This window comes from Lissotriton vulgaris, chromosome 8 (genome assembly GCF_964263255.1).
Source record: "Lissotriton vulgaris chromosome 8, aLisVul1.2, whole genome shotgun sequence".
Classification (NCBI taxonomy): Eukaryota; Metazoa; Chordata; class Amphibia; order Caudata; family Salamandridae; genus Lissotriton; species Lissotriton vulgaris.
The window spans coordinates 834,385,605-834,412,123 of record NC_141696.1 but is presented as its reverse complement, the minus strand read 5'-3'; the positions used below and the strand labels follow the sequence as shown (position 1 = coordinate 834,412,123).

The 26,519-nt window shown below is 42.6% G+C and overlaps 1 protein-coding gene across 1 annotated transcript in view; it reads right to left on the bottom strand.

Annotated features, from left to right (window-relative positions):
• Positions 1 to 12,742: 12,742 nt before the first annotated feature.
• LOC147698070 (sodium/hydrogen exchanger 2-like) overlaps positions 12,743 to 26,519 on the bottom strand; it is an 866,654-nt gene continuing 852,877 nt past the window's right edge. Inside the window, exon 12 of the mRNA XM_086934739.1 lies at positions 12,743 to 14,211. Coding sequence (XP_086790865.1) covers positions 13,844 to 14,211 — 368 coding nt within the window. The 3' untranslated portion in view covers positions 12,743 to 13,843. The remainder of the gene's footprint in view (positions 14,212 to 26,519) is intronic.

Here is a 26,519-nt window from a genome sequence, read left to right as displayed (position 1 = left end):
GGGGGTCTTGGAGAGCAAGGAGAGGAGAGAAATCTGCTGGTCCCAATAATAACAGGGATGTTAGAAAGAGGAGGGGAGGCATCCTTAAGTGGGGACTTAGGTGGCTAGGAATTGCAGATGTCGGAGAGGTTAGAGACGGAGTAGTCATTCAAAGTGTGAAGAGGTCTATGCGAGCGGTTGTATAGTGGTGTGGTTTTCCAGAGGATGCGATGAGTGAGTTTTGGAGGGCCAGTGTGTGGTGAGATGGACCAAGAGGGGCGGGTTTTAGGGTTAGAGGATTTGAAGTCAATGAAATCCTCTTTAAGTCAGGCTAGTTTGGATAGCAGGAAGGAAATGTTGCAGTCTATGCTGCAAAGTGTCTTGGTTAAACGAGTGAGGTGGGCCGTAGTTGAGGCAGGAGGGAGGTATGTTGTGAGTTGGTTGGATGAGGAGGTCTGGCATTCAGAGGGGGAGAGAGGTCAGGGGAGAAAGGTGTTGAAACTGTGGGTGTGAGGGAGGTCTGTGGGGTGAGAGAGGGGAGTTCTGGCAGGTCTGTGGGGGGGAGAGAGGGGTGTTCCGTCAGTTGGTGGGGGGAGGGGAGTGGGGAAGGATTGAATAAGTATGGAGGTAATTGGGGCAGGGGGAGAGTAGGAGAGTTCTGTGAAGGTTTGTTGTTCAGAGAGGGTGAGAGGCCTGGGGGATGGCAAGTGGAGTGCTGCAGTGGTGGGAGTGGGGTAGGCCTGGGGGGAGGAGGGAGGGGTGATCCGGCGGTGTACGGGAGGGAAGGGCATGGAGAGGGATGGGACAGTTAGAGTGGTAGAAGATATGGTAAGAGGAGAAGAGTGAGTGTACAGGGTTAGTGGAAAGGCAACAACAGCTTTTGGGGCAGGGGATACATTCGGGGAGGAGGGGTAGGGTCAGGAGGGGGTGTAATGGTACGGGCTAGGAAGGGAGCTTGGGAGAAAGGAAAGAGGTTAGAAGTGGGGCTAAGGGTCAGAAGGTAAGGGTCGTTGGAGAGCATAGGAGTTTGGGAGATAATGAGTGGGTTTGAGATGTTTTGGGGGGTTGGGGGTTGGGTAATGGATAGGAAGCCAGGGAATGTGATATAGCCTTAAGGTTAGAGATGTCTTGGGGAAGAAGGGCATTTGTTAGGGAGGTAGGGGAGCACAAGGATGGGTTTTGGGGTTGGGGGTAGAGGAAAGAGGAGTAGGTGAGGACAATTGGTGGGACAGAGTGCAGAAAAGATTCTCAAAGATGTTGAGGGGGTGTTCAGAGGCTTGTATGAGGATGTTTCCAGTTTTGAAGATGGAGATGTCAATTTCACCCGGAAAAACGGGGGAAGGATTAGTAGAGAGTTTGAAACCGTAGGGAATATTGTTAGATTTAGTGACTGACCGGTGGCGTAGGAAGGTGCTCTTCCATGTGGAGGGGCGTTAAGAGTAGTACATGTAGTCGATTTTTATGGGGGACGTGAGGCTGAGGTAGTTATCCACAATTAAGGTTTCAGGATGCCGGACTACTACTTTATGTTTAAAAAAAGTCTTGGTATTTTTTTAAAGGTTGGGAGGGTAGGGAATGGACCAAGAGTTAGGGCCATGTCTGGTGAGGGGGTGCTAAGGGGTGAGAGAGCGGGGTTGATGCGGGACTCAGGAGTGGGATTAAGGTGGGACATGGTCAATTAGTTTGGAGGAGAGGGGGAAGAAAAAAGGGTGGGAGGGAGGAGTGGAATCGAGCTAATAAGGGGAAAACAAGAAGTGAGGTGAAAGAGATTAAAATAAAATGGGGAGATTATGTAAGAGGGGATGGATAGAGAGAGATTTAGTGACAAGGGCGAAACGACAGGTGAAAGTGAGTGGGTGAGAGAGGTCAGAAGAATACAGGGGGGTTGGATTAATAGGAAGTGGCAGTAGGTGAGACGAGTGGCAACATTAAATAATAATGTTTAAAGAGAACAGACACAGATCGGGTACTTTGTAAAACGATATTCTGGCATCCGTCGGTTGCTTACAGGTAGCTTCAGGTGTTTAAAGATCGAGCTAGGTAGCCATGTGGCAATAAGTAAGGAGCGGCATGACAATAAAATCAGCAATGGATAGAAGGAACAATAATCTTTAGATGTTTAGTATAGATTGAATAGTTATCCGTCAGTGGATTGAGGGAAGTTGCTAAGGAAAGCAGTTTAATCTGAGGGCTCACATGGGAGTCCAGACTGTGCTGGTATAAACATAGCTATTGAGGTGGGGAACCCAGTGACAAAAGAGAGAGATGGAGATCCAGGGAGGAGTGCTTTGGGCGCAACAGGATTAGATTGCAGGACGGAAATAGATTGTATTTGGTTTTTGAGAAATTAGACATCCTTGAAAGGCATGCAGGGGAGGCAGGTCATGAGGGAAGTGGTTTGAGTGAGAACGCTAGAGAGGTACCAGGCAAAGCAAGAAAGTCGTAGTGCTTAACAAGATAGCGAGCGGGGACGGCAAGCAGCGATGAATATGTTTGTGAAGGATGGGGGGATCTTGAGGAGGCTAGAGGCTGTAGGGCTGTAAGGTGTAAAATAAACCACAAGTTACCGGCGGAAGCCAGGGAGGGTAGGATAGCAAAGGCGCATAGTATACAGACAACGACAACCTGCCTGAGACTCTGTGTCAGAGGGAGGCATATAGTGGAGGTTGATTTTGGGGGGGGAGAGCGGAAGCCAGTAAGCATTTAAACCCAGGAGGCCCAAAATGGGAGAAAGGAACATTCAACAAAAGGAATCCAGGTGGTAGTACAGGTGGGGGGAGCGAAAAAGCCTCTCACGGAATGCATTGTCACTCGCCATCATGTGGTGCAAGCTAAGGGGGGGAGCCATTTCAAAGAGAGAAGGCAGGACTGATTCAGTAACAGTGTGCCACCACAGGAGCCATCTTGTGTTTCAGATTAAGTGGGGGCCGCAGCCATTTTACAGAGAGAAGGTGGGACTGATTTAGTAGCAGTGTGTCATCACAGGAGCACCGTTGTTAGAAATGGCGAAGCGAAAATGGTGAAGTAAAAGAGGATAGACCATCTGATCCTTTACACCATCGTCCCAGGCCCACCTCCACGACGGGACCATCGGCAGCATCACATTATTGGACTGGGTGTGCAAACCTAGAGTAAATATATATCCATACTGTCTCTTTTCAAGGATGATAAGGATCACTAAGGGAACATAGGGGATTGTGCCTTGCCACTTACTCTTAACATTGTCCTGAGAATCAATGGTGCAGGAAATGAGGACCAACCTGAACATACAAGCATATACTTTGATAAGTATCAAGTGATGATCTTTGCAAATGACATACTGATTCCTCTATGAACACCACTAACATCCACAAATGCATTTATTTCTGAACTAGAGAGCTTTAGAAAGTTGGTGGGATTCAAGATACATATAGGTAAATCTTAGTGAGCCTAGCCCTTACTCCTTTAGAAATTGTGGAAAGTGGATAGCCGAAAAGATCCTGTCCATTTCACTGGCAAGCTGAAAGAATGACTCATGCTGGAGCTCAGGTTATAAGAACTCTCTTTGTATTAGAAAGAGACAACACCCCTTGGCTTATTGCTGACAAACAAACTAATTTAAATAAGCTGTTTCACATGTTTGACTTCCTAGAGTGAGTGCATAAATGATAATGAAGCATGCCACCTATGGTGGGTGAGGAAAATCGTCCTTTAAAAGGAAAACTTCATCTGAGCTAGGTCTTTCTTCTTGTTCTTTTTTGTGTTCTCTCCATTCTGCGTCCAGGTTAGACCCAGAAGTTTTGTTATGCTTCATATACATCGAATATACTGTAATTTCCGTGTGATATGGCTCAAGTATAAAAACAGACCACTCAGTACAAATCTTAATACACCAACAAAATCTCTCTATATGGCCTGTTGAATACTGTTGCAATATAATAAAAGAAATACTACAGCATTTCCATGTGCACACTCCTATACTTTTCTAAAAAGATATTCCCAAGCATGTACAGATGCCTATTGAACCGATGGCGAATTTGAGAGTACCTAACCTAACATTTTCTGAAGGGATAATAATAAATAATTGGAATTATATAAAAGATAGTTCCACCTCAATGAAACACATTGCCAGCAATATGTTCATAAATGGAACTGGGTGGTTCTTCAATATATTGAAAAGTCAGCTAGCAGGGCTTTTATCAACTTCATACATTTGGCTTCTAATAATCCCACAGCACAAGCTGAAGTAGCCCTGCATGTTCAAGGGGTAGAGAAGTAGGAGCACCAAAATAAGACAAACATAGCAGGATGACCTGGTGCAGAGATCATGAGATATCCGAATTGTGATCTTAAAATTATGTATGTGTAATATTACAATCACTCCAATTAAGGAAATTGTGTTCAAACTCAAGTGAAGTATGTTGGCCAGGACACCAATTAATGAAACAATGGCTCACAATGGATGGAACTACCTCAAGTTAAAAATATTGTCGAAAGGAGTTTCAAGTACTATCAGAGGCATTTTGTATTACTTGATCATGGAGGGACTAGGAGAGGTCCTGTGGGTTTTACGAAGCTCTACAGTGACTGGTACACCTCCACAACATCGCCTCCACTTTATCCCTGTCAAATACATCACAACCCTTATATTGCTGCACATTACACTTCAAAGGTAAGTCTTGTGAAATAGATTAAATGTAAGGTTAGCAAATTGAAGTGGTGTTGTGAGAGGGTGTAGTGAAAGGTGCTGTCATATCAAAGGATGTAATAACATACAACTGAGATGAAGACTGGCCTCATTGTGCCAGCACATTGCTATGTCATCTCTTTGGGACCGGATAAGAGGTGATAGAAAGGATCTGTGAACCTGCATAAGTGAAAAGAAGAAAAGTGCAAACCACCAAATTGGATGAGGTGGCCTTAGTAATTGTCGGACTACTCAGCAATTGAACTGGTCACATAACATACAAATAACTGAGTAAAAGGGTGGCTATCTAGCAACCAGCAATTGACTACTTGAAAGTGGCAATGTTGTATTTCATGTCAGATTCAATTAGGGGACCTGAAGGTGAAGGTACAAAGCAATGAATAAATGACATCATCTTTAAAGAAGGCCATACGTTCAGATATTATGGTTCATATAGGAAATTCATCCTCACTGATAATCAAAGAGGACCTACCATTGCAAGAGTCTCACTGATATCACAGAAAATATTGAACAGTGATGGGATGGGTGTAGCTGGAAGACATTTTAGTTTGAAAGTCATGTACATTTTTTAATTTGACCTGTGGATTGGCATTGAAAGCTTATAAAGAGAGACTAGCAATGTTCTGCATTTTGATTTTTTCTAACCTTAGCCCTACCTACGTCTCCAAAGAACAGAATCCATGTTCTTGATCAGAAAAAAAACCTTTCACTCCATGCAGAAGGATCGCCGATTGAATCAATGAAGATTACCATGCTTGCTTAGCTTATCTTTCCAGGTCCATATTCTTAACAAAATTCTCAGGGAGCTGTAATCGTGTTTATACCATTGCAAATCACTACTTTAAGCCCACAATACAAAGAAAAAGTTGGAGTGGAGCAGCTGCCGGTTAACCTCATCCTATTCCACTGCAAGAGCAGTGGTGGCTGGCAGGTAACGGGGGTGGCAGGGCAGGGGGTTCAAGGGAGAAACAAAACATTTAAAAAAAAAATGTAAAACCACTCACCTCCTCACAGCCACCTCTGTCTCTCCTACATCATTGCTGATAAGTCCTGGAAGCACACAGGCTCTCCGACGCCAATAATTTTGATTGGTCTGAGCTCCATGGTTCGGCGCTCAGACGGGGACAGGGAGCCTGTGCATGTTCCCCACCAGAACATGTTTTACAGCCTGGTGGGGAACAAGCAAAGTGTGCATGACTGTTTGGCCGGGCCAAGACGGCCGGCCAAACTGTCATGCTCACTTTGAGTGTGCATGAACCACTCTTCCCAGGCTCTGACACCAGCCTGCCCGCCCTAACCCAGCCCCGTAGCGAAGAAAAGTAAAATGATAATAACAAGGTTATCATCTTTTTCTTGCTCTGAGAGCAGTGGGGCGATGCTCCTGCGCCTTAGCTGAGGAGCCACCCCTGTGCAAGAAGGTTCAAGGTGACTTCCTACAGCACCACATGTTGCATTGACTGGTTAATAGTACATGAGTAACGTATTTTCTGTAGGAGTGTCATAGACAATATATGCCGCCTTTCAAACCCTGATGTAATTGACCTCCTATGCTCTGGTAAGATGTAGAAAGAGAGGGCGCCCGTCTCCTCTTTGTTGCAGTTCAATTACCAGGGAAGGATTCGGGGCATGAATTGTGCCAAAAATCCAATGGAACATGCTTGCTAGGATATGGAATTAATGAAACAATGACTCACAATTGATGGCACTACCTCAAGTTCAAAGGCGAGTTTAGTAAATAGATTAAGGGTGAGGTTAGCAAATTAAAATGGAGCTGTCAGTGGCTGTGGACAGGGTGTTGTGAAAGGTGTTGTCACATCAGAGGATGTAATAACATACAACCAAGATGAAAACTTGCCTCGTTGTACCAGCACATTGCTTGGTTATCTATTCAGGACTGGAAAGCAGTTGATGGAAAGGATCTGTGAAAGTGCATAAGTGAAAAGTAGATATCAAACCACCAGATGTGTTGTGGTGGCATTCGAAATTGTGGGTCATTTTGGCCACTGAGCTGGTCAACCACACAAACCATACAACGAACTGACCAAAATTGTGGCTACCTAGCAACCAGCAATTGTCTACTTGAAAGTGGCATTGTTGTAATTTCATGTCTGATTCAATAACGAGACCTGAAGGTGCAAAGCAATGAATAAATGGCAACATTTTTAAAGGAGCAGGAATCTTGAAGATTTACTAGACCCACAATTCTCAACCTCATTCTTCTTAACTGTAAGATTGCCCCGCTGTATATGTTGCTATGAGTTCTTCTGCTAGTCTCCTCATGCTTGTTTTCAGTCCAAGGAAGACCTGGCTTGGCAGTTCAGGCTGGACTGTTCCAATGAGGCACAGGGTCAAGACTGATTTGCATATGGCTGGGTCTGAACTGGGGTGGCAAAGTGAGCTAAAGAACGATGATGGATTCTACCCAGATCTGTCACTGGGGGTGAGCAGGGCCGGACTGGGAACCAAAACCGGCCCTGGCAAAGTGCTCGGACGCCCCGCTCCCCCTCCACCCACTCCGGGGGGTTGGAGGGGCCACCGAGCGCTTTGCTAGGGCCGGTTTTTGGCCGATTTTGTTGCAGGGCCGATTTTGCAGCTATGCTGCAAAAACGGCCCTGTAACAAAATCGGCCCCCAGGGGCTCAAAACCGGCCCGACCCTTGTGGCGCACCGGGGGATTGCCCGGTGCCCGCTATAGCCAGTCCGGGCCTGGGGGTGAGTGTCTGAAAAGTTTCAGCGCTCGGTCCTTCATCTCCTTGTGTTTGCTTTCTCCTAAAAACACCTCATATGTCTTCTGGCTAATCCATTAGCACATATGGTATTTGGTGGCCAACAATTAGAGCATCAGTCTTGCTTGAAAGCAACAGAGTGCTGCCCCATAAGGACTAAAACGGTTTGGCACAAAATTTCCCAGGCTCCACTAAACTGTGCTTCAGGCACTTGGCTACCAGACCAAAGCATACAGAAATGAGCAACTAGACTAATTTATTCGAGGGTTGAAATGAAGAGGCTTGGATTCCGATCAAAGATCTAATTTTCCGCAAGGTGGGTTAGTCCCAAAAGGAGATACAGGTGGTTATTTGCAGAATTGCATTTTATAGGACTTCCTAACTTCAAGGAAGTAGCCGTTTGAAGACCCTTAGGTATCTCAAACAGTCAAGGGTTTCACTGCTTATAGCTATAAATCAACTTTTGCAACAGAGTGGGCAACTGTCAAGAGATATGCTTTCTTGCAAACCATATGAACTCAAGCTTGTTCTATGTTTCAAAAATGGTGTCTAAGACAGTTCCTGTAGAAAGTGCAGTCACACCTTTGTTCGGTAGGGTCATTGCTTTAAACAGCCTACAGCCTTAATGTCATATTGTCGTTTGAGCTTTCTGGTATGTTGCCTCTCCATGGAACATGTTTACCCTTTGGTATAACATAGATGAAGGTCTCCTCTGATGCTCTACCATCGCGAGGTAAGTACTTTTCGTCTGAGAAAAAAAAGGACTTCTTGCATGGGTTTTTCTTTTGAACTGTTTACATCCTGTGGCCTTAGCGAAGAATAGGACATGCATCGGAATTTTCACCAGCAGTAAGGAAGCAAAAAGAAAATGTATAAAATGATAGGCAGTAATTTTTAGCAACACAACTCTAATCTTGGTTCAGAATGACAATTTGAGTCCTCTAAGTAAACATGTAATATTGTGCTTGAAACATTCTTTTCATCTCTCTCTGAGTCAAATTACACATAATAAGGGAACTACTTAGGGCCCGATGTAGGTAAATCCCATTTACCGAATTTGAAATACCGAATTTTACCGATTCGGTATTTCAAAATCGGTAAATGGGATGTAGGTCCCAACATCTGGAATCGTTACCGATTCCTTACAAATTCGGTATTTACCGATTCGGTAAATACCGAATCGGTCTTTGCTATTGAATCCTATGGGCCTTTGAAGCCCATAGGATTAAAGTCAAATACCGAATCGGTATTTACCGAATCGGTAAATACCGATTTTGGCAAGGGTGCAGGGGGTGTCACTTTGACACCCTCTAGCACCCCCAAAATGGGCATGTGTGCAATGTGGCACACAGACATGCCCTAAGGGCACGTCTGTCTGTCACATGGCACATGTGTACATGCACAGATGTGCATGTACACAGGAATCGGTATTTTACCATGGATTTGTATTCCATGGTAAAATACCGATTCTGTAAGCCATGTGCTGATGGAACATTGGCTACCTACATTGCATTTTCGGTAATTTTACTGAATCGTTATCATTACTGAATCGGTAAATATTACCGATTCGGTAAATTTACCGATTCGGTAATGATAACGATTCGGTAAAATTACCGAAAACGTGCCCCTACATCTCGATAGCCCTTTACCGATCGGAAACGGCCGAAAATCGGTATTTTCGGCTGATTCCGATCGGTAAAGGGCTACCTACATCGGGCCCTTAATGTGCAGCTAAAGCTGTTAGGTAATTAATGTCATTACTTCTTCGTACATGACAGAAGGAAAACAAATGGCTGCTCATAATAACTTATTATTAGGTCAGTTTTCCAAAGTTTACAATGTCATCACTTTACAAATAAAAATACCGGCCCCTGTACACATCACAAGTACAAGGAGGATTCAGTGTTCCAATTTACTTACTATGTTTCCATACAATCTTGGAATTCATTAAAAAAAAGCATGTAAAATAATGTTTTTTGGGCAATTAGTCTGTATTATCCATCAGAATTGTGTCAATCCGGTGAATAAGGCCTACAACCAGTCCGAAGACGATGGCCGAAATTCATAACATTTCAGTTTTCGCATTTCCAATGAGAATAGTCTATTTCAAATGTGTGGCCATAGTTCTTTTGGTCTCGGGTCACAATTTACAAACAAGCGTCGCCAGTGAGAAGACGAACATAGAGCCCAGATGCTGTACTAGTAGTTTGATCCTGTTTCTCCATACATAATAACCAATCAAGCCATGCCTGCTGCTCTGTTCCATTGGCTTTCTTGCGCCATGTCAAGTTGGTGAAGAGAACCTGCAGATATGAGTGGCTCCAACATCGATTTCAGCCATGAGAGCAGAATTGACAGGTACGATCTCAATGAGCCCATACAATTCAATGCTTAGATACATAGGTTCCAAAATGGAACTCAAATCTGTACTTCTTCGCTCATGATTTTAGATTTAAGTCTTTTTATTGACTATCAAGGTGTACAGCAAACAACCTAAACAACATAAGTTTATTATTTTGCCCTGCAATCATCCTGCCCCCTACCAACCACCTTTAACTGATGATGCCCATGTGCCCATTCTACGCTAATCTTTGACCTAGAGTCATCTGCAGAATATTGCAACACTGCTCCAAACACTAAATTCTGTAAACAATTTCAATTATACCCATTCTGTTCAGTGAAACAAAGTATTTCAGAAAGCAAATTTCCTGAATGTAATCAGTAGTAATGTTGATGCCTGGCCCCAATCCATCGTTCAACTTCCATTCGAAAAAATCCTCTATCCCTAAGGGACAAAGTGATAATGGCATTTTTCTCTTTTAAAATGTAACAGGATAGGAAGGAAGTGTAGCTCTTGCTTACAATTACTGTTTCCCCTACTTTTCTACATGTTCTCATTATTGAAGTAGTATAGACCTCTTTTGGTTTGTGTTGCATATTAGCATCCGCATAGGACAGTTTCCAATGGTGGGGTTCACGAAGCACGACAATTTTCCCATTTCAAGTTGCCACAATTCTTCCTGGAAGAGAAGTTAAGTGTCTTGGTAGTCAGCAACATCTGAGAACCTAAGGTCTCCTTGCCTTATGTGTCAGGTCATCTGGATTACTTACAATTCTTTATATTGAGCCATTCTCAAGAAGTGAAACACATAGTATTTTAAGCAAAGCTATTCCAACGATTCCATGTCGACAGGAAGGGTGGATTGAATATTGGTAAAAAAAGAAAAAACATTTGAATTAAAGCATCACCCATGGAGTGGGTGAGCCTTCAAAAAGGAGTTATAATGAGGATATGAGAAGGGCCTCTAATAAAGGTCTTAAACTCTAACAAAAAGCTGTGAAGAAGCTATCTGTACATGGTGGTTTTGCTATCCTCGATTTGGAATATGTTCAAATTGCCCCTTCATTTGTGATGGAAGCTTTAAGCTTAGCTACTCAGTCCAGCTTGCTGCTCCATTCCTTCTATTCCACTATATAAAGTGAGATATAAAACTCATGATTCACTGCAAATGACCCAGCCATGCTACTCACCCTCTTGATCCAGCCCATCACACTGTTTTTTCATGCTTTCATAAACTGTCTGTTTAAACTTCTATAGAGTTGATTTTGACTTGTTGGAAGTCAATGCCATTCTCCATGTTCCCTTTGTGGGAGCTGTCTATATCGTTTTCACTGTCATTGACTATGACCCTGTCCCTTATAAGATAATTCCTCCACCTCCATGTCTGCTGCCTAGGAGCTGGCATGCTTTGGGGTAACCCGAGATGGACTGGACTGTGGTCTTATAGGACAGGGTTTCCTCTATCAGCTTCTATATATTTCTATCACTTTGCGATTTCGCAACCTGAAAATAATCTAGTCTGACATTATACATGTGGGATGCAGAACAGAAACAATAATGTAACTTGTTAGCATGTATGACCTTCCAAATGCCCACAGAGCGCAATAAGGTCAAGCGTTCTTTTCTTGGTTGAGACTAAGCCCCCACTTAAAATGAACTAAGCTTGGTCTTGTCCCACAGGTTGTATGTTATGATAGTTAGGTTCACACCCATGCTCAGGGTCCTAGAGAATGTATTCCTGACCCCATTGGGAGCATACATTTGAGCTATTATAAGTTCACTCACTCACTTTAATTATTTGTTACATAGCTTTTGGAGTAACAGGTACATCTGTACAAGTACTGCCCCTTACCCAATGTTAGCTGTAGGACTACACATTGTTTGTTTGTCATCTGCTGACCAAGGATCTCCTTCCCTACCATCCCTACTCATCTCATCTCCCTGCAAACTGGACAGCACCATTCTCTTTGCTCCCAACCCCACCTTTGTTATTCCCCTTTCACCTCTTTCCTCTTATGTCTCTCATCCCCTCAAAAAATATTGCCCCCTTCCACATACCTATTCGCAATCTGAATGCTTTTCTGAATACTCCATTCGCTCCTCTTTCCTGGACCTGCCAACTCACAAAATCTCCTTATCACCATGTCCGGTCATATTGCCCTCACACTACGTCCTATGTTTGTGACATCACCTCCTGTACTGAGGGGTGCACCTCTTAAGGGCACCCTACATGCCACGTGTTGTCTCATCCAGTGTCTGAAGAAATATGATCACATCAACCACATCCCGAAGAAACTTTATTGGCTCCCTATGTCAGCTTGCACCATCTTCAAAACCAGCTACATAATTTACAAACCCATCACAATCAGCACCCCTGCTTATCTTGTAGACACAATTGCCATCTACGGTGGTTCTTGGCACACTTGCAGCCGGGGCAGCATCAGACTGTAGACGAAAGCACACTTTCTACATGTATGCATCCAGGATCTAAAGCGACATCCACATATCCATCAAGACCATCCTAATGCAGATCCAATTTAGGAAAGAGTTGGAGCCGTATCTCAGTAATAAACATCACAATATACAAACCAGCTACCTCTCTTATCATTCATTGACTTTATGCTTTTTGTTTTACCTTGTGCTGCACTCCGCTGTCTTTTGGCTAGGTTTGTGCTATAGAAATACCGTAAACATAACACAAGCAGTACATTCTCCATATCTGGGTTCTGACTGCCACCTTGACCAATCCTACCAACACTCTTCAAGTTGAATGAATGAAGGATTCAGTTTAATCGGCACCTGCTACGTACCTTGGAACGCTTCAGGTGCATAGTTGAATCAGGCACAGATGTCTGTTAAAAGTGCAAGGTGCACTTAAACCGCACATTTTGCACATGCATCATTTGCCTCTTCCGCAATTTGAGCTAATGAAGATAGGAAACAGGCTCCTGCGGCTTTGCCCCATATTATTTTGCCAGTGATATAGAAATAAATAACAGGTAGGGTGTGATTTAAAGTTCAATAATGTTATTTGTGAGATGTCGTGCCATTTACAAAACACTTGGCCTTTGACCTCTTAGTTTTTTATCATATCCCCAGAACACCCTCATGGCAACATAGAACCACGAGACATAGTAACCTCTGTATATAGACCCTAAGTAATGCATGGTCACACAAGGTTATAACATAGAGGAAAGAGATACCACCAAAATTCTTGTAATTTCAACTGGGTAGTACATGTTTTATTTACCCTAACATACGCAGCCCTTTTAGTACTTAAAAAGTGCATTCATAGCTACAAGACACTGGATTTCAAGTTTCACCCATACATTTGTATACTGGTAGAACATTTAGGGCCATATGTATCAACACATTTCCCCATAGACACAGAATGGGCAAAACCCTTTGATACATCTGGCCCATATTCTGCCAGCCTTTCTTTGTGCATTTTCGCTGAGGAAGGTCTGGCTTCACTCACACATATTGTGTAACCGGATGTCCGACTTCTTACTCTCCATATGTAATGACCTTAGAATGCGACTAGCCCTACTCACACTTTGTGCTAAAATTCACTGACTTTACATCTTCCAGTCATTCTTCCAGGAGTATTTGGGAGACAGCTTTAACCTTCCTAAGCTTTGTGAACTATGGAGAACTATTTTTTAATATGTGACTGGGTGTGTGATCTAGTGTTCAATTAGAATTCCTTTCTAAAGGAGTAACTGACCAAAATTTCGTAACCTTGACTCCTGTAATTTGTGTGTTCGTGTGTGTGCGCGTGTGCGAGAACTTTTTTTGGATCCATTAATGCAACATATCTATGTCATGACCACCGTCAAAAATAGGTTTGAAACTGAAAGTGCATTTTCAAAATAGTAGTCATCAAGTCACAAGCGTTCTGAGCATAAACATTAATTTGTGTGTGGACATACATATGGATTTCAGTTGGTTTTCTTCCCTATTTTACGTCCAGGGCATTTTTGTGCCTTCTACATTAAAAATATAACATTTTATTATTTAAATAATAATTAGAAATTATCGAGATGTTAAAGTGAATTCCGTAGTTTTTGCCACAGTCTTTGCCAAAGGTATGTAAGTACAACCTAAAGCTCTACTTTGGCAACCTTGAAAATGGCTTATCAGCCCCATTCTCAAAATCCGATGTGTGTCTAGTTCTTGGGGGAGGCACTGGTCTTTCAGCTCTGCTGCTTTCAGGCACGGGTTCCTCTCGCAGTGTCCCAAACCTTGACTTTGAGAACAGGGGTTGTCTGGAGGCAGTGTCTACCACCTCTTCGTTTATCGCAATTCTGGGGTTTGAAAATGCCCTGTTGCCAAGTTCATCATCAAGTTCATTTTTCCATGCCAGGTTACTGTTAAATGGCTGCCGCTTCAGTCTCTGTTCCCTCAAGATTGCCCCAGCTCGTGGTTGTAAACTGAGGGTTGTTGATTGGAATTCCATTTCAGAGTCACTATCACCAACTGAAAAAAGAAAACAAATAGATGACTGAGAAGCATTTATATAACCACCATCCAATAGCTAAGTTTTCGCTGGGCTGAATATGGTTCTCCACTTAATCGATCAGAAATGTCTGCACTGCCCTGACAGAGAAAGTAACAATGCAATTCAAACAACAGATAATGGAACATAGGGCTCCTATATGATATAAGATGTGGAAATGTATTTTTTATACTAAAGTAGTTTAGTAAAAAATGTCTTCTTTTTACAACCAACCCAATGTTTACATCCAACCCACAATATTTTATTTAAAGTCATGCATCATAGATGATTGACTCAATTGACAACCTTGAAGATACAATATTTTTTTATATATTTTTTATTTTATCGAGTTTTATATAGTGCTAACTTGACCCGACTCGGGCATCAGAGCGCTTTACATAGCACCAGTTGCGTTACATGAAGACACATTAATGCTAGGCACGGGGAGATTAACCCCAGATACATCATTGTCCCGTTTTGCGATTCCTTAATAGCGATTATTAAGGAATCGCTATTAAGGACTTGCAAAATGGGATTCATGTAGAAATCGCAATTTTATTTGCGATTTCTACATCTTCCTTATTTGCGATTAGCAAATTGCTAATGACAAATAAGGATGCGATTTCAAGGGTGCCAGGGGTGTCCAAAGGACACCCTGTAGCACCCCTGAAATGTAAATGTAGACAGATGTTGCACACACACATGTCCAAAGGACATGTGTGTGTGTAACATAAAACTTAGAAAAATGCACTAAAGTGCATTTTTCTAAGTTTTCGCTATTTACCACGAAGTCAGACTTCGCGGTAAATAGCGGCCAAAAATAGCGATTTCGCACTTCAAATTTGTTTCATGGATTGCATTTAAGGAATCTCAAATAGAGATTCCTTAAATTCAATTCCTCGCAATTTAGCGATTTCGCAAATTGCGATTTTTGCATTTGGGATGATGAATCCCAAATGCAAAAAAAGCGCTTGCAAAGGGCCAGATTCTGCGAATCTGGTCCTTTGCAAGCTGATTCTAGCTTCATGAATCTGGCTGTAAGTGATTTGCCCAGAATCGCAGGCTGTTCAGCGTCGTGACCGAGACTCGAACCCAGTTCCCCAGATTCAAGGATAACTGCCCTAGCCGTTAGGCCAACTCCTCTCCCCGTACATAAATTATCATTCATTTTTTAAATCCATCAATGTCATTATGAGGAAGGAAAAGTTTTTCTTTGTGCCTTAGCCCATTAAATGCAAATGACTGCTTTATATTAGAGAATTGATCAAAACTGTGACTTTTCTGCAAATCAGTTCATTAAGACCTTGCATCCTACATTCAACTCATACCTAATCTAGCATTCACTTAGTCAAAATGCAACCTATGGGAGTCTAAATTTTACATAGCTTACAAATCTTTATGCTTCCAGGTAAAAGGGGTGGGAGACCTAAGGTGACCCCCTTTTACTATGTGGAATGTAGGGTCTGGAGCACTGGACCATCAGTGTCTCTTCTGCTTAATCAAGTTACTTGGAGAAGTGGAGAGGTAGTACCCCACATGAGATGTAGCTCTGGGTATGCAGACAAAATATCGAAATTAAAATATCGATATACAATAATATTGATGTTTTAATTTCGACAGTATAGAATATCGATGTCCAAAATATCGACAGACAGAATATCGTTTTTTTTAAGGTATGTATGTTAATAATATCGAATTTTACTAATATCGACATTTTGTTTAGTGTTATGTATTTTATTATGTTGTTTATATGTTTGTTAAACATGTTTTGTAATGTATGTTTGAAAATTTGTAAATTTGTTTACATTTTGCGTTTTAGTATCAGAGCGGGTTGTGGGTTTATAGGGGAATAGGGTGGGAAGTAATTTAATAATAATTAATTAATTAATATATGTTTGTAAATATTTTTAATTAATAATTAATTGGTAATTCATGATTGTTAATTAGTTAATTAATTAATATAATTGTGTACATATTTTTAATTAATAATTAATTGGTAAATAATTAATATTAATTAGTTAATTACATTAAGTAGAGTAATTTTTTTATATATATAATTTTTTGTTATTGTTAATTAATTGGGAAAAAATAATATTAATTATTAAAATAAATTAATTACAGCTAATGTGCTAATATATTTACTTTATTGTTATTGTTAATTAATAATTAATTGGTAATTAAATAATATTAATTAATTTTGAGTAAAGGAGTATTTTTAGGGTTCAGGGTCAGTTTTGGGTTTTTGGGTAAAGGGGTATTTTTAGGGTTCAGGGTCAGTTTTGGGTTTTTGGGTAAAGGGGTATTTTTAGGGTTCAGGGTCAGTTTTCAGTTCTTGGGTAAAGGGGTATTTTTAGGGTTCAGGGTCAGTTTTCAGTTTTTGGGTAAAGGGGTATTTTTAGGGTTCAGGGTCAGTTTTCAGTTGTTGGGTAAAGGGGTATTTTTTTGGTTCATGGTCAGTTTTCAGTTTTTGGGTAAAGGGGTATTTTTAGGGTTCAGGGTCAGTTTTGGGTTTTTGGGTAAAGGGATATTTTTAGGGTTCAATGTCAATTTTCAGTTCTTGGGTAAAGGGGTATTTTTTGGGTTCAGGGTCAGTTTTCAGTTTTTGGGTAAAGGGGTATTTTTAGGGTTCAGGGTCAGTTTTGGGTTTTTGGGTAAAGGGGTATTTTTAGGGTTCAGGGTCAGTTTTGGGTTTTTGGGGTACAGGGATATTTTTAGGGTTCAGGGTCAGTTTTGGGTTTTTGGGGTACAGGCGTACAGGGTAAAAATAAAATAAATTTAAATTAAATCAATTAAATGAAATTTAAAACAATAAAATTACATTAAATTATTACGTTTTTAATTTATTTTAAATGTATATGTATTAGTTTTAATTTTTTAACTATGTTTTAATGTTTTTATTTAATATGTGTAAAATTATATGTATTTTAAAATAATTTTTACATTATTATTAATACATTTAAAAAAACGATATTTTTAATTTCGATATTTTTGTACTACGATATTAATTTTTCGATATTTTTGTACTTACCTTTATGAAGATATGACTCCGATATTTTTGATTTCGATATTTTTGTGTCGATATTTTTGTATGTAGATATTCAGTCTGTCGATATTATGTCATACATTCGTAGCTCTGTATAGGGCTGATATAGGAATGGCCAGCTGCTGCAATGTAATCCATGTTGGGAGTGCATTATAGGAACCCATTTTGTTGGTAAATACAGGAGCAGCCAGTATGCTGGAGGAGCGGGCAGGTGGGTGGGAGGGGGTGGAGGGGCACTAGGGGTCGTGGGGGGAATAAAAAAAACGTACCTTCAGCCTGACGTCTGCAGCGTAGTACTCCTCTTCAACTCTTCAGTAAGGCACAGGCTCCCAGAATGCCCTGCACCCAATCCTGAAGCTGCTCTCACACAGATAGCAGCTTCAGGATTGGCCCGAGCACCCTCAATTTGCGCGCCAAGACAGACTATGAGTCTGTGCCTGCTCTGTAAAACCCAGATGCATTGCTGGGTTGGAGAGAGCTTTCACTATGCACTACCACTCTCCTCAGTGCCTGTCACTACCGGGCCCCACCGAAGACTTTGCAGGTAAGGCAAAATAAAACAAGTGTTGTTTTATTTTTTCTTTACTGCTGTTTTTTTGGGGGGTGATGTTCCTCCGCTAGAGCTGAGGAACCGCCCCAGGGTAAATACAAGAAATGACTAAGAAGCATTTTTTCTATCCACGGTATGCTGCCGCCATCGTTCTATGTGCTATACCCATGACAGGGACAGGAACCCACTGTCATTGCTGAGGGCTCACTATGTGCACCCCGCCAGGTCGTTGGAAAGGTCCAGACCAGTTGTCAAAACAAGCCATGGCTTCTGCCACAAACATAGATTATCATGACACCATGAATAAAATAAAAAGTCATGATATCAGATGTACATTTAGTCAGGAACACAGAGCAGGGAAACATTCTTTTATGCTAAGCAGAAGACATTCTCTTCCCAACACTAATCTTCCCTCATTGTGCCGATTGTTATGCAACCGTCATCTGAAAAGTGCAATTGAGTGAATCATTTTTTCAAGTTTGCTACCATGGCTAGCAGAGAGGCATGTGCATACAGTGAAATGGCTCTACATTGTATGTGTTCACAACTACGAAATAACATGAAGAGAGGAAAGTTCATATTATGCTTCCCTTGCCATGATGATTTCAATTGCCTAACCTCTTTTATTTCATCGTTCTTCAAATGCAAGATAAAAAAAAAAGAACATTCTAATAGATATTATTTTGCTTGGTTATTTTAAATAAATGACTGCTAAATCATACAAGACTTAGAAATTTCTGCGAAAAGTCACAAAATACAATAGTTGGAAAATGCATTTATTTCAGACAAGAACCATAGATAACTTGCAGCCCCAGTTAAAAAGTCCAGTTAAAATCATATAAAAGACACACATGCACAAAACAACTTGCAGCATGCACCACACAAACCAGAACTTGCTATAACTTGCCATATAAATTACACAGCAGCACAGTGAAGGAAGACATATAAAACATACATAATCAACAAGAGATCGTACCAACAGCACCAATACAAAATCTGAAGAGAGCAACCCACACCTTCCACGCTTATATGCTACACTCGTCAAACAATGTATTCCTGCCCGCCTGCTATCAGCACTACTCCCAAGCCATAGACTCTTTGCAGGATTTGAAAACTACAACACAGTCCCTATACCTATGCTCACACACACACTGACAACAAATCAATTTATAATTTGTTTCAGAGATTTCAAAATGTCCATCCAGGAAAAGCATGTGCTCACATCATCAATCATCTGCCCCACAGATTGCATAACTAGATCAGAATTCATTTGTAAGTAAACACAATATTAACCCTTTTGATGCCCCCACTTGACATACCAGGTTGTTTAGTGATAGGTAATTTTGATGTCTAGTTTTGGGCTCTTGCCTGTCGCGGGCACTTGGCCCACGCACACAAGTGACATACCATTTTTATCGGGGTACCTGGGGGAATGCTGGGTGGTAGGAAATTTGCGTCAGCCTGGCTATCCTACCCCTTTCCCACACAGAAATGTGAGATAAATTTGATTTTTTTTTTCAGCTAAATTTTAAGGTTTGCAGGGGATTCTCTGTAGGAAAACTTTGGGGATTCCAAGCAAGTCACACCTCCCTGAACTCCCCTGGGTGTCTAGTTTTCAGAAATGTGTGGGTTTGTTAGGTTCCCTAGTTGAGCGCAGAACCCGGTGCCTAAAACACAGGTGCACACTTGCAAAACCAGGCCCTTTTTTGATAGTTAGGGGGCATCTTTGTTTTTTGTCCCGGCGCGGAACCATATAGGGTAACTTGCAAACCTACACATTTTTAAAAACTACACACGAGGGGGAGACCAGGTAGGTGTGGCGTTCATGTTCCCCCAACATTTTCCTACTCAGAATCCCCTGCAAACTTCATATGTTGCTGAAAAAATCACATTTTCCCACTCTGTGTAGGAAAGTTGTGGGATCACCAGGCTGATTTCCTACCACCCAGCATTCCCCTAGGTCTCCCACTAAAAATTGTTCCCTCACTTGTGTGGGTGGGCCAAGTGCCCCGCAACAGGAAAGAGCCCAAAACTTATTGTGCAGACATCAAGTCAAGTCAAGGAAAGCTTTATTTGGCTGCTTGTAACACAGACATAAAAGCACATAAAAAATCGTAGACATTTTATATTGTATTACAAAATATTAAAAAAGCAATAGTCACATCACAAGGTATACAATTAAAAAATATTTACAGCAACATTTTCTGAGACAAGAGCACATGGCCGCAAGAAGAGAATGACCAAATTACAACTCATCAATTACACAACATTTTTTCTGTTGAAGCACCTTCTTTAAAAACATAGCTAATTTCCATGCGGTGTGCTCATCTTGCAGTAGCTGGAGTGAAATAAAGGTTGGGCGACATTGCCTCAACCCTCGGTTTATTAAAAGTGGAATTATTCAAACTTTCCTTGGCTCGATATAACATTTACAAAACAGAACTATGTGAATAGTGGATTGTTCTGAACTTTAGTCACAGGGACACAGTGGTCACACATGAGATGAGTCATTCAATTTTGGAAATGGCACTAACTTATGGACATTACCCAGCCTGAGTCTAGTTAAGCGGAATCTATTGAAGGCCCCGGGTACAAGGTTAGGTAGCGCTCCATCCCTGAGGTAGTGCATAACAGCTGGTGTTGCCTCACACTTATTTTGGAAATTTCCCCTGCCATTCTGAAAGAATCCAACAGTTGGAGGCCCTCTTTCTTTAGGGTCTTTCTGGGTATTGCCAACATAGAACTTGGATTTGAAAAATGTTCCAGATGACCCAGATTATTCATAAAATCACGAACAAATCTAATCCAAAGAATCTTAAAAGCCCCTTCCAACCTTTAGCTGTCTTACAGGTTCTCCCTATTTAACTTAGTCTGGTATTTGCACCAGATCCTGTGCAACCGGGGTATAGGCTCTAGTTTAATGAAATTGGCAATGTAGGGAAGGCCCAGATCCTCATGGCAGACATAAGAAGAGGTACTAGGAGGTACTGAGAGAATATACCTCAAGAAAGCATTTTCTACAGTTTGTAGAGGAATAGTGTTTACGAAACCCCACACTCCTGCCCTTTAAGTCGCTATGGTGATACACTTGGCCTTATATATCTGCAAGAGTTTTAAGGGCGATTTCCTGCCTAGCTTTTTAGCGAAAGTTGCTAGGACTGTTGTTGATCTAATAAATGCCAGTTTTTTTTGGCGGAGATAGTTTGAGCCCATGAGTCCTGCTGATTAAATAAAATACCTAAGTAGGAAAAACTTCTAGTTGAAGCTAACTTCCTCCCATCAACAAACATTTTGCGTGTCCTCTGTGACCCTTGACCACATCTCATAACAAAAGTTTTGGAGATATTTATATTGAGACCCTGATCCTTAATAAAGTCATTAAAAGTCCCCAAAACCCTCTGAAGGCTGATTTGAGTCTGTGCCATTAGCACAGTATCATCCACATAGAGGAGTACTGGAGTTGGTCGGCGTCCAGCTTGGAGAAAATCTTTGCCCTTTGAGATTAGCGCTTCTCCTAGCTTATTAGTATAAAGATTAAAAAGGAAGGGGGCCAGCACGCAGCCTTGTCTGACCCCTCTCCTAATGGGAAAAGCATTAGTGCACTCCCCCCAGGCCATACCCGCACGCCAGTAGCACCACTATACAAGCGTCTCAAAAAAGCAATAATATGGGGGTCAGCCCCAACTGCTTTGAGGACCTCCCACAGCCTATCATGTCTTACAGAATCAAAGGCCGCGGTGAGGCCCACAAATGCCAGGACAGACTACCTTTCTTTGCTCTTATATATTTGTCTACCAAGATGGCTAAATTTAGCCTTTATTTTATTGTACCAAGCCCGGTACGACAGCCGTACTGGAAGTCAGATAGAATCTGGTAATCCTCTGCCCAGTCTTGCAGGTGCCCCTGAATAACCCGCCCGGCCACTTTGACCAGGGAGTCCAGCAAGGAGAACGGTATGTACCATCCCGGATCATGCCGGTCCCCCTTTTTAAAAATTGGAATAATAATTGATTCCACCCAAGTCTTGGGAAAAGTTGACTTGACACTGGCGTTAATGTCTTGGCTTGGTGTGGGCCCCCATAAAGAGATGTTACATTTAAACAAGTCAACTGGAGACATCAAAATTACCTATCACAAAACTACCTGATTTTGCAAGGGGGGTCACCTGGGTTTTTGCCCACAGGCTATGCTGCCATCTAGGTAAACCTACCAAACCCACACATTTCTGAAAACTAGACACCCAGGGGAGTCTAGGGAGATATGGCTTTCATGACCCCCAACAATTTCCTACCCAGAAACCCCTGCAAACCTCCAATTTAGCAGAATAAAACTATTTTTTCTCAAATTTCTGTGTAGGAAAGTTGTGGGATCACCGGGCTGACACAAATTTCTTACCAGCCAGAGTTCCCCCATGTCTCTCGCTAATAATGGTACCTCTCTCGTGTGGGTGGGTCAGGTGCCCGTGACAGGCAAGGACCCAAAACATATTGAGGAGACATCACAATTACCTATCACTAAACAACCTGGTTTTGCAAGGTGGGGGCACCAGGGTTTTTGAACCTGTTCTCGCGGCCATCAAGGGAAACCTACCAAACCCACACATTTCTCAAAGTTAGATACCAGGGGGAGTTCAGGGAGGTATGGTTTTAGTGGCCTCCCCAACGTTTTCCTACCCAGAATCCCAGGCAAACCTCAAATTTAGCTGAAAAAAAATCACATTTGCCACATATTTTTGAGTAGGATCACTGTACCGGCACAAATGTCCTACCACACAGCATTTCCCTCAGTCTCCTGAGTAAAATGATACCTCACTTGTGTGGGTGGGGCAAGGGCCTGTGACTGGGAAGGGCAAAACACATAAGATAAAGCAGGGCGAATTATAAGTGCTACATTTAAAAAATGTGTTTTAGCCAATTCTGCATTGGACACCCTCACAAGTGAAATGTGAGGAAAATGTGTTTTTGACAACGTTTGAGGTTTGCAAGGGATTCTAGGTAACAGAACATGGTGAGAGCGACACAATTAACCCCGTCCTGGATTTCCCTGGATGTCTAGTTTTCAAAAATGTATAATAATAATAATAATAATAATAATAATATTAATAATCAACATTTGTAAAGTGCACAATCACCCGTAAGGGTCTCTAGGCGCTGGGGGCCATCGGGAAGATTAAGCAAGCTATTGCACAGAGTCACATGGTGCTGGGCTAATCTGCCGCCGGTGCCAGGGATCGAATAGTGATCCCCAGAGTCAGTCGCCCTAGCCGCGGCGCCACACCTCTTCGTTTCCTATAGGTTTCCACAGCTAGACAATTTGCAAAAAAAGGTCAGTTTTCACTGGAAAAATGTGATGTGTCCACGATGTGTTGTGGGCTGTTTCCTGTCATGGGCACTTGGCCTACCCACACAAGTGAGGTATCATTCATATTGAGAGACTTTGGGGAATGCAGGGCGGGTGGAAGATTGTTGATCCATGCAGATTTCAGAACTTTCCATCACAGAATGAGGAATTTTTATTTTTAGAAAGTTTGAGGTTTGCAAGGGATTCTTGGTAAAAGAACATGGTGAGAGCCATACAGGTAACCCCATCCTTGATTCCCCTGGGTGTCTAGTTTTCAAAAAGGTATAGGTTTGCTCGGTTTCCTTAGGTGCCAGCTGAGTTATGTTTTAAAATCCACCCCTAGACAATTTAGAATAAAGGTTAATTTTCACTGGAAAAATGTGACGTGTCCCCCTGAGTTGTGGGCCCTTTCCTATCACAGGCACTAGGCCTACCCACACAAGTGAGGTACCATTTTTATTAACAAACTTTGGGGAATGTGGGGTAGGTGGAAGTTTGTGGATCCACATAGATTCCAGAACTTTCCATAACAGAAATATGAAGAAAATGGAAACTTTTGGATGGCAAGATGGCGGCCGCTTAGCAGTGGCCAAATACAGCAGAGCAGTGAAGCTCGCGTAACTACCCTGACGGACCATGGACCACTAAACCCTCACTAATGCAGTTCTCGGAAAACAGTTCTGGAAGCCCTCACAGATGATTCTGCAATTTACCTGCCGAAGCTCGGCATCTCGGCTGCTGTGGGAGCTGACGCGGGCGGCTCTCTCTGTCTGCTCCAGCGGCTATCGGAGAGCGAGGGGGCGGGGCTCGGGTGAAGCATCGCGGAACCTGCCGGGCAGAGCGGCGTTCGAGGCAGGGCTGCCGAGGCTTGCAGGCTGTAACGAGGAATACAGCACAAGGAGATTCTGGGCAGTGAAGAGACGGATTGCAATGGCCCCAAAGCTTAATACAGGAAAGTATGCCGCGGAGAAGGAGAAGAAAAAGAAGGCAGGAGTGGAGACGGTGCAGGGTGACATTGACGTAAACTACAGATCCCCCCTGTAAGAAAGCAGGCAGTGGTTAGAACGAGGCAGGCAACAACTACAGCCACAGCCCCAATTGCGGATATTTTCACCAAGGCTGGCAGAGAGAAGGGGCAGAAAACTACTATACTAGTAGGGGAGGGAGGGGAGCCTGAACTAGTGCTTGGTGATATAATCACCTCACCTCCCCCTGAACTGACTAATATGATTGACCCCCCTTTGTCTTTGAATACCACAGGCCAAAATGTGACTAAAGGAGCTGATATGGTTGAGCTCGAGCCTGATACCCTAGGCAACATGGATGGGGTGGCTATGGAGAATGGGACTATCAGCAATACCACACTAGGCGAGTGTAAGTCAGGGGACTTTAATGTCGGACAAAATACCTGTATCATTCAAGGGAGTTCAATGGACTTGGACGAAGTTGTGAACAAAGCGGAAGATCAAGATGGGCAGAAACCTGGTGTGCTCACAAAGGAGAACAAGGCGACCCGTGGGGAAACCGATAAAGGAAGAGAGAATGAAAAGGTCCCTAGTGAATGTTTCTTCTCAGTGTCGGAGGGAGGTGAGTGGTCAGAGGACGATGATGAAGATCTCGGCTCCAATGTGGCTTCAGACCCTGACGCAGAAAGCGACTTTGAACCCGGCTCTCCGGTAACAGCAGTTAAACCTCCAAAAAGGCGTGAGCTCCCTCAAAGCGAGCTCAGTTGGGACCATTCTTCAGCAATGCCTCTGCAGGGAAGTCCGGGGGGGGTGCTGCACAGATGTCACTATTGGAAATCATTCACAGTGAGATTCTGGCCCACAGGGAGGAAGCCCGGTAGGACAGTCGGAAGTCCCAAGCTGCTGTAAAGAAAATACAGGGGGCTATTAGGAAACTGTATAAAGCCTGTATTAATCTGGGAGATCGGGTAACTAATCTGGAGGACAGAGTGGTCTCTACGGAGGCGGTGGCAGCAGCCGCAGTTATTAAGGTCAAAGCCCAAAATGCACAAGTCACAGATATTCAGTGAAAGCTGGAGGACATTGAAAACAGGATGCAACGGAATAACCTCTGGGTTCTTGGGGTACCCGAAGGGGTGGAAGGGTCCGATGCCAGAGCTTACATCATCAAATTATTTGAACAGGCATTTCCGGAGCTCTCAAATTGGGTATGGACAGCAGAGATCCAGAGAGCGCACCGCACCCCGTTTAAAATCAAAAAAGGTACTAAGGAAGAGGACAAACCCAGAGCTATCCTAATCTTTCTTGGCAACTTTCTGCTGAGACAGGCTATTGCGGAGAAGGCTAGACCGGATGCGAAGAGGAACTTGGAAGGGATCTCATTCTTCGTCCGCCCGGATTTCTGCCATATAACTGTTGAAAGGCGCTGGAGACTCAGGCAACTGATCAGCCCATTTCAGCAGAAAAAAATGCAGGCCTTTCTAATTAACCCAGCTCAGTTGAAAATCATAAATGAGGGGAGAACTATGTACTTTACCGCCGAGATTAAAGCCAGAGAATACTCAGACTCTTATGGGAAATAGAATCGTTCATTACTGGATTTATGTGTTGATTCTTTTTTTTTTGTAGCACTATTGGAGCATTGGTAAGGGGTCAGTCAAATTTGTAGTCTGGGTATTTATCTATCTAAAAAAATGCCTAGGGGTAACAGGATGTTGATTCAGTTTATAGTATTAAGAGCTTCACTGCTCTCACTGTGACCATCACACGCACAGACTTGGTCTGAGCGCCTCACTAGCTAGGGAGCCGGGGTGTAGGGCTAAGGGTGGGGGGGAGGAGGGCAAGGGCGGAAGGGGGGTGAGAGGGGTGGAGGGGAAGGGTGGGCGGCCAGGAGAAGGGGAGTTTAAGGGGTTGGGGGAAAAAACAAAAAAAGAGAAAATAAGGTGTACTAAGGTAAATATTGTTGACATTAAAATTCAGCAGGGAAATTCAATACAAAGACATGTCAAGCATTAAAATTTGTACAGCCAACGTAGGTGGCTTGAATGATGCGAGAAAACGTCAAAGGGTGGATCATTTTTCTAAATTTAATAACGTTGATATTTTTGTATACAGGAGACCCACCTTCCTTGGGTAAAAAGAAATCTGATGAAGTTTTGGGGGTTTGAAATCCTAGCTTGCTCATCTCAAACATCAACAATCAGAGGTGTGGCCATTTTAGCTAAACCCTTTGTAGGGGGAGCTAAGCGTCACAAGGCTGATAGCGCAGGGAGGTGGGTAATAGTGGAACTTAATTTAGGCTATACATTATGTGTGATATACAGCTCAAATCAGGATGATCCTGAAATTTTTGACTTTTTGGAAGGGGAAACTAGCTAATTGGCCAACGCC